Source organism: Lethenteron reissneri, chromosome 23 (assembly GCF_015708825.2).
Source record: "Lethenteron reissneri isolate LAM-NWPU_2019-01 chromosome 23, ASM1570882v1, whole genome shotgun sequence".
Lineage (NCBI taxonomy): Eukaryota > Metazoa > Chordata > Hyperoartia > Petromyzontiformes > Petromyzontidae > Lethenteron > Lethenteron reissneri.
This window is the reverse complement of record NC_083801.1, coordinates 2393510-2407242: the sequence shown is the minus strand read 5'-3', so window position 1 is coordinate 2407242 and position 13733 is coordinate 2393510. Positions and strand designations below refer to the sequence as shown.

Sequence of the window (13733 nt, the reverse complement as noted above, 5' to 3'; positions counted from 1 at the left end):
TGGAGCGGCGGGGGGAATGGAGATCTGCGGGAACACAGGCTCGGAACGGACCGAGCCGCCAGGAGCAGCCCAGGCCATCCGGGGCGCTCACACGCTGCTACAACTGTGGCCTTCAAGGCCACGTGGCTTCAGGATGCCGGGCTCCTCGTCAGCATGGGGCGACACCTCGTCAGGACGCCGCGCCGCCCCCACCCAAGCTCCAGCAGAGAAATACGGCGAGTCGTGGCATCTCACACGTTAGGCCCGTGCACACATCTGTCACACACTCACTCGCTGAAACATACACGGCTCGAAATTCGCCGGGCGTTGCGTCAGATTGTTCTGAAATGCGGCGAGCGCTCCAACCGGGCCAGTGGTCGGAGCTCGCCCATCGTGTCGTTGCAGCGTCGGCTGGGTCGTCTGTCGTGGTCGGTCACATAGATGGGGTTGAGGTGCGGATTTTAATTGACACGGGAGCATCGGCGACCATTATATCTGATTTGATTTATAACATCCTTCCCGTTCAAAGCCGTCCTTTGCTCCCCGTTGACGTGCCATGCTATGCTACTAATGGGGGATCGCTGGGCATCATTGGGCAGATCCGCGCCAAAATTTGCATTGGGGACATTAAATTATCCGGGCCTGTATTGGTTTCCTCCGTACTGGCGGTTCCGTGCCTGTTGGGGACGGATTTCTTGGCCAAAATGCCTATCCGTATATTGATCGACCAGGGGTGCATCGAACTCCCGTCGGGCCGACGTGTAACATTTTTGTCTTCCCCCGCCACGGAGCATCGGGCATTTGCGACCGTGCAGGCGCTCGTGGCGAGAACTGTACGCGTACCCCCGGGAGCTCAGATGCTCGTCCCTCTTAGGTTACATCGGCCATTTGCTGAGGGGGTTGCGGATCGGGGGGTCTTGTTGGGACCATCTCGATGGACCCGATTTGATAGCGGCTCTGACCATGGTGAAAGGGGATGGGGACCCCTTCATTGCAGTTCTTAATGTGGGATCGCGAACGGCCGTGGTTCCTCAAGGGACCGTGCTTGCACACGCAACGCCGGCACCCTATGAGGAACCTCTCGTGGGTCAGGTGAGCACCGATTCTCCGTCGCGACCACATTCGGACTGTGATGACGGATGGCTGGATGCGCTTTGCGCGGGATCAGTGGACCTGTCCGACTCACAGCGTGAGAGGCTGCGAGTTCTGAAAGAGTTTGCCGACGTTTTTAGTCGACACAAATTTGATATTGGTCGTACTAAATTGCTGCGACACCACATTGACATGGGTGACAGCGCGCCAATCCGCCAAAATCCCTTTCGGTTGAGTCCCGCCGAAAAGGATCATGTCAAATCGGCCGTTGACGACATGCTAGCCGCCGATATCATATCCCCTTCCAACAGCCCGTGGGGCGCACCGATCGTTTTGGTGAAAAAACACGACGGCTCACTGCGGTTTTGTGTCGACTTTCGGCGGTTGAACAAAATTTCAGTAGCCGACGCGTACCCGCTTCCTCGAATGGATGAGTCGCTTGATGCCTTGGCGGGGGCGCGATTCTTTTCCACCCTGGATTTACTTTCTGGATTCTGGCAGCTTCCTCTGGATGACGAATTTAAACCTAAGACTGCTTTCCGTACACCGCACGGCCTTTTCCAATTTAACCGCTTGCCGATGGGCTTACATTCTGCGCCGGCAACTTTTCAGCGGTTAATGGAACTGGTCTTGGCGGGCTTGCAATGGGATTCGTGCTTAATTTACTTGGACGATGTCATCGTCTTTAGCAAAACATTCGATGAACACCTCCAAAGGTTGCGTGCTGTTTTTCTCAAAATGCGGGATGCCAATTTGAAATTTAAACAGCAGAAGTGCCATTTGCTCCGCGAATCGGTGCGGTATTTGGGTCATATTGTTGGTCGCTCGGGGATATCCACAGATCCCGCCAAAACGGAATGCGTCAGCTCCTGGCCGACTCCCACCTCGGTGGGGGAGGTCAGGAGTTTCATTGGGTTCGCGTCGTACTACCGACGATTTGTGGCTGACTTCGCTACGATCGCGAAACCCTTGCATGCCTTGACGTCCAAAAGAGTCAGGTTTCGTTGGTGGCCGGAGGAGGAGGCTGCTTTTCGCTCCCTCCGGGATGCCCTGGTGGGGGCTCCGCCGTTGAATTATCCCGATTTCTCACAACCCTTCTTGCTCGATACAGACGCAAGTAACACGGGCATTGGGGGCGTGCTGTCCCAGCTCATTGGTGGCGTAGAGCATGTGGTGGCTTATGGTAGTCGGGTGTTGTCTCCGGCGGAACAACGGTACTGCGTTACCCGTCGTGAACTATTGGCGATCGTTTATTTCATTCAGCAGTACCGCCCGTATCTGTACGGTCGACGTTTCACCGTCCGTACAGATCATGCGGCGCTGCAGTACGCCCTGCGGATTCAACAACCATCGGGACAGTTGTCTCGATGGTTGGAGATTCTCCTAGACTACGACTTTGTCACCACATATCGTAAGGGCGTCTGCCACACGAACGCTGACGCTCTGTCGCGGTTGCCGCCCACTTCGGAGTGCGCTTGCCTCTCGGGTTCGGGGCGTTGTAGGCCCCCGAACGTGACCACGGATTCGGTCTTTGTGGCCGCCGCCGATGCGCCTTCAACTTCGGGTCCTATCGAGCAAGAAGGGAGGGATTCCTTGCTGGGGTTGTCCGTTGCGGAGTGGGGACGCCTCCAAATGGAGAACACCTCCCTCCTCGCTCTGCGCCGTCGCATCGGGGGGGTTGGTCAGGGAGCGGCGAATGTTGACTCGTGGGGGTTGTTCCAGGGGCTTTTAATGCACTGGGACGGGAAATCCCGCCGCCAACGGCTGGTGGTGCCTGCAACATTGAGGGGTAAAGTGGTGTGGGCTGCGCATGAGCGGCTCCTGCACTTGGGGATTCACAAGACCCTTGCCATGCTCCAGCTCGATTTCTTCTGGCCGGGCATGGCAAAGGACGTGGGGGATATCCTGGGGTCATGCACTCAATGCGCGCAGCGGAAGCCACCAGCGAGGGGGTCCAACCCTCCGCTGCAGTCCATAAAGGTTTCCCGGATTAACGAGCTCGTTGCTCTGGATATTCTCGGGCCATTTCCCGCTACACCCAGGGGAAATAGGTACTTATTGACAGGGGTCGAATACTTCACGAGATGGCCCATGGCTTGGCCCCTGGCCAACCAGTCGGCAGCAGCTGTCGCGGAGGCCTTTGTCCAGGGCTACGTCCTCGACAAGGGTGCTCTGGAATGTCTGCTGACTGACCAGGGTCAAAATTTTTCAGGGAAACTCCTCCGCGAGGTGTGCGACCTCTTGGGTACGGAGAAAATTCGGACCTCCCCATATCACCCACAAACTGAGGGGATGGTGGAATGGCTGCATCGGACTATCACGTCCATGCTGTCCCAGCAGGTATCGGAATCCCAGACAGATTGGGACCTTCGCATTGCGGGTGTGTTGCAAGCCTACAGGATGGCTCCCCATGCGGCCACCGGATTTTCACCTTCCTTCTTAATGTATGGTCGCGAGGCTAACCCGCCTGTGACGACACAGCTGAAGCTCTCGGCGCCTCAGGCGATGTCTAAATTGTCCGACCACGTTAAATTTAACATCGGGAAATTAACAGAGGCACGGGAAGCGGCCGTGCAAAATTCTGAACTCCGCCAAAAGGCGAACGAGAGGCTTAGGCTGGGGCGGGCACATGTGTTCCAATGGAAACCGGGGGACAGGGCATGGTTGCACTGTCCCCAGGTGCCACTGGCGACCTCGTCGAAGCTGGTGCGGCCGTGGCGGGGGCCCGTGGAGGTCATACAGGTCTTTCGGCCGCAATGTGTACGTGTCAAGTGGGGGAAACGTCGGTGGTACGTGCACCCCTCCAGGTTGAAACCGTTCATTGCGCCGCCCCAGGGTTCTCACACACACACGCATGGCCAAACGTGTGAGGGGTCCGCCAACTCCCCGGCTTCGCTGCTTCCGCCTAACCTGACACCGACTGTTCCATCTCCAGGTGCACCAGGAGTGACGGGTCCACGACCGCCAACCCCTCCCGGGGGGGTCGGGTGTCACTCAGCAGCGAAGCCGGACACTCTCGCACCCGGACTGTCGACACCCGCCACTGGGCGAGCCGGGGCGGGCCCTTGTGACGGGCCCGCCGCGAGAACGCGCGCCAAAACGCGCAGAATTTTGTGAGGTCGGCCGTTGGGGGGCCCTTGCGGAAGAAGGGGGGGGAGTCCGGAGTGCATGTATATATGTTGGTTTTGCGGAATGGGGTATTTATTCAGGGGGGATGCATCGGGTTGTTTTTTCTGTTTCCTGTTGTTATTGTTGTTGTTCTTGTTAAAATTACGCGAGGCACACACGGTTTTGGGGGGGGGATGCACCTTTATTGTGATTTTGTTGCAGTCGGGGACGGCTGCGAGCTGTACAGGGGGGGGTGATGTAGAGGTGTAATTGTGTAGATGTATGGGCACGGATGGCTAACAAACACAAGGGGCGTGGTTAGGGCCGTACACAGAGGAGGTGCTCACACCGACGTCCGCACCTGCATCCCCCACGGGCCCCTCCCGGGTCCGAGTGCTATAAAAGGTGGTGAGCCGGAGGGCTCGAGGTCGAGTATTAGCTTTAACCAGCGAAGAGTGAAGACCAGATAGAATAGGCCCCGGAGCTCCCCTGGCTCGCTGTCCTTGTCAGGGCCGACCAGCGCAAGCCGGTGGCGTGGCCCCTAGAGCCCAGACTGACGTTCTTATAAGAGCCGGTCTGGAGACTCAGGGTGCCGGGATCCCAGCTTGACCAGGGCTGGGATAGGTAGCCTCCTCTAGCTCCGTAGTGGAGGACTCGGGCGTAGGTTAGCGGGGTTAGACGTTGTGTCTCCCTGTTAGACGAGTGAAGGGGACGATACCCCTTCAAGTGCTGGGTTTACCCGTTACTGTACACAAGTTGGTGTTAATAAATAAGTGTGCCTCTGACCCCGTCGTCCAAGCCTCTTGCAACTTACTACACTATTACCAATACCCCAATAATCCCTCCTATATTGCTCGTATGAAATAAATAACGTTGTTAGGAACGCATTTCCATATATGCAATGGTATAATGACCCCATTTATCGCCGATTCTATTTGCGCTCACTTCTCCAGGAACGCATCTTGAATGTTAAACGAGGTCTGCCTGTATTTGTGTAATTTAATATTATTCACCTTTCGACATCCCTTACATCTGCAGCTCATTAAATGGAATGTAAAACCAGTATTTATGTGCATCGCATTAGCAATGGAATAAAATGGTCCTGCTATCCACAGTTGAATGAAAACGGGCACAGTATTTGACAAATGGAGATGGTTCTAACTGGTAAGGTACGTTTTATCTTTGCTGTTGTGGACAAGATGAAGTAGCCCAGGCATAAAGCTTCCCCCACTGCACCTCATACAGTGACATGAACCAGACGTTTACTGACATTACTCACGGATAAGATGGTCATAACGAGCAGGCTTCATCTTTTCCCTGGTGTTATCGGCAAGGTGACGTAGCGGGGGGCGCGGTGGCGAGATGTTCACTACCTCGCCGTGTATACAGGAAGTAGTGGGTTCGATCCCGCCTGACGCCTGCTTTATATTTGGAGTTTGCATGTCTCCCCGTGGCCGTGTGGATTGTTCTCCTCCAGGTCCTCCGGTTTTTTTCCTCTACAATTAGAAACACGTCTTTAGAGTGTGTCTGCTATAAATGTCAACGTAATAATCTACTTCGTTGAGCTATCAGTTGTGGCCAGGTCGCTTTCGAAAAAAGAGCTATATAGCTCAATGGGTTTTACGTGGTAAAATAAAAATAATAGTTTAGTTTTAGTGTGTTTAACTTTGGGAGTCATCGTTTGTGCGGAGGTCTCATATCCTTCAACTCTGCAAAACCTTCCACCTCCATCTGTGCGGCAGCTGCATCTCACATTTTCTCGCCTCCTTTTGCTGCTGAGACACATGCATTCATCATATCTTGATTCTACCACTGCATGTTTCATGTAAGCCCTCCCCAAAATAAATGTTTTCCTCTGCTTTTTAATTGGTGGTATGCTAACGTCATTATCCCCAAAAATAATGCTAATTCAGTCTTAATGTTGTTTTTATCATAGCCAAGAGGATAAACTGCTGTTTGTGTTTAGTTTGTTGTCCTTCCCCGCATCTGTGATTAGCACGGTTGGCTGCGTACGGTGCGAAAGAAGCTCTACATGCAAACAAGATTGTCCATGCATCATCTACACCAGTGGTTCTCGGCCGGGTGTCGGCGGACCTCTGGTGGCACGTGGGGTGATTTATACTCGTGTGAAATTATATCATACATGAGAGTCATTGGTGAATAATCATGTATGAATCTGCCAATATTGAAATAGTTATAATAACATGTAAATCTATATGGTAACCTATAACGATATAAAGACCTTTCTACACTCATTGATCCTAAACAATGTGATTTACTAGAGCAGCCAGCGAGCGCGAACAAGTTACGTCATGCATGCAGAGTGTCCGTTTAATTTTTTTTTATTCGCTTTCAGTTACTAGCTCGTTAGGATACCTCACAAAATGGGGTAATCGATTAAAATATTAATGTTAATCATTCATTTATTTCTTTCTTTCTCAGAACCATGTTGGGTCAGGCAAGGGGGGGGGGGTGGTAACTCGGTTGAAACAAATTTCAACAAGGAGTGTATAGTCGCCAAAACAAAGTTTGAAAACCACTCGGTTACATCATCTCTCCATATATCTGACACAAGATGTTAACTAAAGACCGTAAACGGTGCTGTTTTCTATCGAGCGTGATTGGTAGGGGCTGACTAATGGGCCATTCTCGCCAACAACTCGTCAAATCTGTGGGAATTTGCTAAAGAATGGTGTATGCTGGTAAGTGGATGTCAGAAATCGTCCCTTTCCCAAGCGAAGGTTGTTAATGTGTGCTAGTTTCACAGCCCTGAACGGCAGATTTTATTTTTAGCTTGGACACAGAAAAAAAAGCACAAACTTCCGTGAATACTGGGATCTTTTATTTTGCAGCATCAAATTACTCTATTTTCAAGACTATTTCCACTGTAACAATTAAATTTAACTTGCAAAAAAACATCACAAGTTTGTCTTTATAAAAAGGCATTTTAAACGAATGTAACAAAGCATGGCATTAAAATCGAGTACAACATTAACGTTATGTGCAGGAAAAGCAAAGTTAATTGAAAAACAATGAGTTCTGGAAATTGGTATTAGATTCAAAGAGTATATTCATTGAACAATTAAGCATGTTTCGTTGATTAACTTCGTAACATTTTAGATGTATTTTATTGTACTTCACATAGTGAATGCGAACAATTAGCATTGTTACAATTTTGCATTTAAGAAGCAAACACTTTCTGCAGGGCGATTAACGTTAGATTCCAAATGTTAATGTTTTGGTGAGCACTTCCCAGCTCACTCAATGGCCACCAGCCTCCCAGCAGTCACGGCAGGGAGGGCGCGGCGTTGAGCCTTGATCTTCAGCTTCCCGTCGTCGGTCAGGCAGCAGCTCACGCTCTGCGGGTCCACGTCTTTGGGCAGCTGCATCGCTTCGTGGAACTCCTGGTAGCTGTGGCTGTAGGCGCCGCTGCCTTCGCGCTTGACCTCACGACGTCCGGCCACCACCAGCTTGTCTCCAGACACCTTCATGGCCAGGTCCTTTGGGGAGAAGCCCTGCACGTCCAGGGTCGCGACAAACCCGTCTCCCTGCTGCGGCTGAGCTTCGATCTGGAACGCGGCACTCATGGCCGGCTGCTGTTGCAGCGCAACTTTGGGGGTGCCCGGAGCCCACGAGTGGCTGCTGAGCTGATCGACTCCACGGAATATTTGCTCCATCCTCTCGATCTCGCTCTTCATGTCTCGCTCCAGCTGCTGGAAGAGGCTTTTGTCGTGGAGGTTCCAGACCGGCCAGCCTGGCCAGACGCTCTTCTCCATCACGTGCATTGGAGGGAAGTACACGTTCATGTCCATGATCGTTTACTTTGAAGGAAGTCTCCAAGCTGTAGAGGACTGCTCTGTCTTCTTGTCCGAGAGTGGTCTGCTCGCACAACTAGGGCAGCAATTATATAGCGCAGGTAATGCGAATAAGCGTAAGCCAGCATTTGCGGGAACATTCTCACTTTAAGGCTTTAGATGAGTCATGTACAGGCACGCCTTAGCGAGAATGAAGTCATTGTTTTTGGTGAATCAGATAGAAGCTTCTCCGGCTTTGGCGTCTCAAAGCATAGAATGCAGGCTGCATGTTCCGTTAACTTAGTAACATCTAACTTTGCAGTTTTCTACATGGTGTGTTTTGTTCGTCAAAAAAATTAGACGAAGGCTATTTGCTAGTTTATATCGAGTGAGCTTCAAGGAGTGAAGACATTAAGGATGATTCCAGATTACCCATAATACTACACCAACCATTAATATCTGTAATTTGCATCCGGTTGCAACAATGGCAATGCAGTGCATCTACTCTCATCTGTCATCTTAGCCATGGCAGCGGATCCGCGATTATTGCTGTTGGCGTTTGTTTTGGTTTTACGTAATCGTGTTCCCCAACCTCTTGTCCATTCGCTAAGCACATTCGCTTCACATTGTCACAATCCAAGTTCGTGCCACTATCCAGCCCATTTCGGGACTGCGAAATGAAAAGATGTGGCATTATCCCGGACAAACTCCACGAGCCTCACTTCATTTTTATATGGGATTAAAAAAGATTTTGAAGAATGCTCAGAGTTTCAAAAAATATACACTGTTGAACATTATCTGCATTGTTCGAACTCTGAAAGTAACCTATTATCTTCAAAATTGCTTGAATTTATTCTGTCTCATGGCGTAATTTTCAGGAGCCAAATTGTCAAGGTCTGCTTGCCATGAGAGGGCTTCAGGATAGAGTTTGTGTAGTTTTGCTATTCCTGCGTTGAAGGAGCTCAGACGTGTATTTTTACTACATGGTCCATAGTTTGGTTTTGCATGGCCATAATCGTGCGGTGGCTTGTCTTTAATTTACCATTTGCATGCATGTTAGTTGAACTTCATTCTAGATTTGAAGTTTTCGTGACTGCAAGGATCCATACTCTTTGGTTCTTTCGGTAAAGTCACGTAGGTAAAATTGTTTTAATAATAATAATAAATAATACAATGAAAATAACTAAATTAAATCACGTTTCGGAGGCAACACAAGCTTCCATCATCACCTTGTGTAGCCAACTGTGTTAATCGGAGGTGTATGGGAAGAACTGCCATAATGACCCCTTTTTATGAAGGAGATAATGCGCATCGGCCTGTTGACGTTTTGATGAGGTTGATGGTTACACCAATGTCTCCAAGAAGGAATCTCAAAGCCAGGAGGTGTGATGTTTTGGTTTCAAATGCGTTTATTTTGGACGCACGTGTTGTGCCACTGTTCACCAGCGTTATTCCAGATCTGGGTGACATTCTAGGATGGTGACAGCGCGAAGTACATTGTTGATGCCTTCGTTGATGGGTAGGCAGGTGATTGTTGTTGTTGTTCCTGGAAAGAAAACGTGTCAACTCCTTTGCAGTTTGCGCGATGTCTCTGCGGATATTTGGTGGCAGATTATTCGCCAGAACAGGGAAGCCAGGGGATTGGTGTCGGTTTCGGTGTTCCGGTAACGATGTACATTGTGTTAATTAGTTGTGCCTCTGGCAGATTGCTGTAAAAAAATATACGCACTCTCCCCAGACTACCCTAAGTGCCCCCGGGCACCATCCAAACTTACATCCACGCCTTCTGAGACTGTCCCACCATCAGGACATTCGATGATAAAATAACCGATCTGTACAACGTGATGTGTGGCACCGTGAAACGACGTAGCATTGAATCGTCCCTCCTGGGTCTTAAACCCCAAGGTATCACCAGGCACCAATATACCCTTTTTCAAGCATCTAACATTTCGGTTATAAAGACCATCATTAGCTCCAGGAATAAAGTCGGGGCCCCCTTTTTCGCGCTCTGGCACAACTCCCCTAGTCGCCATAGTAGCTTTAGAATACCTGAGTCTTAAACTGAGGAATAGGGAAGGGGAGTTGTCCCATATCTGGGGCCCCCTCATGAATGCCACTCCAGAGACCGTGAGTTTACTTGACTGAACTTGAAATGAGACTGGCTCCCCTCCCTCCCTCCCGCCCCCTCTTTACCCTTTCCTTCCCCGAAGAAAAGGGGATCTGACGCACCACGTAACATACAACGCTACACTCCTGCACGTCCCCGTTGGTTGTCTGTCCCAGCCGCCTCTCCCGATATGCACCACTCACCTGTCGCGTGGTTGGATCAATACAAAATTATTATTTTAAAAAAATATACACACTAGAATTCAAATCCGCCAATACTGGACATCTGTGAAAAATGGCTTCATAAGCTCGTCGGATTCCTCCAATCGAAATAAAGATTCTGATTCTGAAAGTGGATTCCCAATCAATGCTCCACATTACCATGTTATTATAACAGATATTACGGTACTGCATGGAATACTACACTATTCTTTTTATGATGCAAATTATATGCGGATGATGTTCCGTTCATAATGGCGCACAAGCACAAATGACAACAAACTCCACATTCGGCCATAACATTGCTTTGCATGTAAAATAAATGTATAATGGGCCCGAAACGTTGCTTATTAGAGTTTGTTCATTCGGAAGGGCCATTGCCTGAAAAGTCTATCATTTTTTTCATTCAAGGCAGTGTCATTTTTCTATGAAATTATGCTCCACTGATGACACGTGTAATGGGTATGTAGAATACATTACCTTGGGGTGCTGCCCTCTGGTGTCAAGAGCAACCCCTTGGGTGTGCGAGCAGGGACAGTGGCAAGGGAGGGCACCACGTTGGCAAGATGTTAACTACCTCGCCTGGTATACAGGAGGTAGAAGGTTCGATCTCGACCCTGCCGCCTGCTGTATATTTGGATTTGTAATGTTCTCCCAGTGATCGCTTGGATTTCTCCCCCCGGGTCCTCTGGTTTTTCCCACCACATTTAGAATAAAAATGCGTTTCGAGTAATTGGCTGCGATAAATGTCCACGTGATAAGCCACTTCGTTGAGCTGTCATTTGTGGCCTGGTCGCTTCTGTAAAAATAGCTACGAAGTTTAGCGGGCGATACCTGGTAAAATAAAAAATAAATAGTACAAAGTCTCGCTCAACAAGCTGCTGTCACATGCAGCTGTATCGAGTTACTGTCACGAGTGGAATCTTGCTGTGGGTCAAGTACTGGTGACATGAGAGAAATGTTCATAGGGAAATATAGCTTGGTCCGCACACAGCGTCTCTTTCGCAGCGTAAATAAAACATTGTATTGTTATGGCTGCACATCTGAATTTTAAGGATATGACAAAAACTTTATTTCACAGTGTATTTTTTAAGAATATATTGACGAAAGCCACAAATCAAACGTTCTAAATTATATTGAATGTGTCCTGCATACAATGTTAACAGTAAGAGCTCAAAGCAGGAACGTACATGCACAACTAAATAACTATTTTCGAGTGTAAACAATAAATTGCTTAAAATATTGTACTTATTGTTGCCCCGTATAATGAAACATTCTTAATCTAATGAGTCGCATTTAACAATTAGCATTGTTACAATTTTGCATTTAAGAAGCAAACACTTTCTGCAGGGCGATTAACGTTAGATTCCAAATGTTAATGTTTTGGTGAGCACTTCCCAGCTCACTCAATGGCCACCAGCCTCCCAGCAGTCACGGCAGGGAGGGCGCGGCGTTGAGCCTTGATCTTCAGCTTCCCGTCGTCGGTCAGGCAGCAGCTCACGCTCTGCGGGTCCACGTCTTTGGGCAGCTGCATCGCTTCGTGGAACTCCTGGTAGCTGTGGCTGTAGGCGCCGCTGCCTTCGCGCTTGACCTCACGACGTCCGGCCACCACCAGCTTGTCTCCAGACACCTTCATGGCCAGGTCCTTTGGGGAGAAGCCCTGCACGTCCAGGGTCGCGACAAACCCGTCTCCCTGCTGCGGCTGAGCTTCGATCTGGAACGCGGCACTCATGGCCGGCTGCTGTTGCAGCGCAACTTTGGGGGTGCCCGGAGCCCACGAGTGGCTGCTGAGCTGATCGACTCCACGGAATATTTGCTCCATCCTCTCGATCTCGCTCTTCATGTCTCGCTCCAGCTGCTGGAAGAGGCTTTTGTCGTGGAGGTTCCAGACCGGCCAGCCTGGCCAGACGCTCTTCTCCATCACGTGCATTGGAGGGAAGTACACGTTCATGTCCATGATCGTTTACTTTGAAGGAAGTCTCCAAGCTGTAGAGGACTGCTCTGTCTTCTTGTCCGAGAGTGGTCTGCTCGCACAACTAGGGCAGCAATTATATAGCGCAGGTAATGCGAATAAGCGTAAGCCAGCATTTGCGGGAACATTCTCACTTTAAGGCTTTAGATGAGTCATGTACAGGCACGCCTTAGCGAGAATGAAGTCATTGTTTTTGGTGAATCAGATAGAAGCTTCTCCGGCTTTGGCGTCTCAAAGCATAGAATGCAGGCTGCATGTTCCGTTAACTTAGTAACATCTAACTTTGCAGTTTTCTACATGGTGTGTTTTGTTCGTCAAAAAAATTAGACGAAGGCTATTTGCTAGTTTATATCGAGTGAGCTTCAAGGAGTGAAGACATTAAGGATGATTCCAGATTACCCATAATACTACACCAACCATTAATATCTGTAATTTGCATCCGGTTGCAACAATGGCAATGCAGTGCATCTACTCTCATCTGTCATCTTAGCCATGGCAGCGGATCCGCGATTATTGCTGTTGGCGTTTGTTTTGGTTTTACGTAATCGTGTTCCCCAACCTCTTGTCCATTCGCTAAGCACATTCGCTTCACATTGTCACAATCCAAGTTCGTGCCACTATCCAGCCCATTTCGGGACTGCGAAATGAAAAGATGTGGCATTATCCCGGACAAACTCCACGAGCCTCACTTCATTTTTATATGGGATTAAAAAAGATTTTGAAGAATGCTCAGAGTTTCAAAAAATATACACTGTTGAACATTATCTGCATTGTTCGAACTCTGAAAGTAACCTATTATCTTCAAAATTGCTTGAATTTATTCTGTCTCATGGCGTAATTTTCAGGAGCCAAATTGTCAAGGTCTGCTTGCCATGAGAGGGCTTCAGGATAGAGTTTGTGTAGTTTTGCTATTCCTGCGTTGAAGGAGCTCAGACGTGTATTTTTACTACATGGTCCATAGTTTGGTTTTGCATGGCCATAATCGTGCGGTGGCTTGTCTTTAATTTACCATTTGCATGCATGTTAGTTGAACTTCATTCTAGATTTGAAGTTTTCGTGACTGCAAGGATCCATACTCTTTGGTTCTTTCGGTAAAGTCACGTAGGTAAAATTGTTTTAATAATAATAATAAATAATACAATGAAAATAACTAAATTAAATCACGTTTCGGAGGCAACACAAGCTTCCATCATCACCTTGTGTAGCCAACTGTGTTAATCGGAGGTGTATGGGAAGAACTGCCATAATGACCCCTTTTTATGAAGGAGATAATGCGCATCGGCCTGTTGACGTTTTGATGAGGTTGATGGTTACACCAATGTCTCCAAGAAGGAATCTCAAAGCCAGGAGGTGTGATGTTTTGGTTTCAAATGCGTTTATTTTGGACGCACGTGTTGTGCCACTGTTCACCAGCGTTATTCCAGATCTGGGTGACATTCTAGGATGGTGACAGCGCGAAGTAC

At 49.0% G+C, this 13733-nt stretch overlaps 2 protein-coding genes across 2 annotated transcripts; both read right to left on the bottom strand.

Moving 5' to 3' along the window:
• Positions 1-7142: 7142 nt before the first annotated feature.
• On the bottom strand, positions 7143-8300 carry LOC133345744 (heat shock protein 30-like). Its single transcript, XM_061556713.1, has one exon. The coding sequence runs from the start codon at positions 7989-7991 to the stop codon at positions 7437-7439; it is 555 nt and encodes a 184-aa protein (XP_061412697.1). The 5' UTR covers positions 7992-8300; the 3' UTR covers positions 7143-7436.
• Positions 8301-11602: 3302 nt separating this feature from the next.
• On the bottom strand, positions 11603-12565 carry LOC133345743 (heat shock protein 30-like). The gene has a single exon (XM_061556712.1). It carries the CDS (start codon positions 12253-12255, stop codon positions 11701-11703), a length of 555 nt encoding a protein of 184 aa, XP_061412696.1. The 5' UTR covers positions 12256-12565; the 3' UTR covers positions 11603-11700.
• Between the last annotated feature and the right edge of the window lie 1168 nt (positions 12566-13733).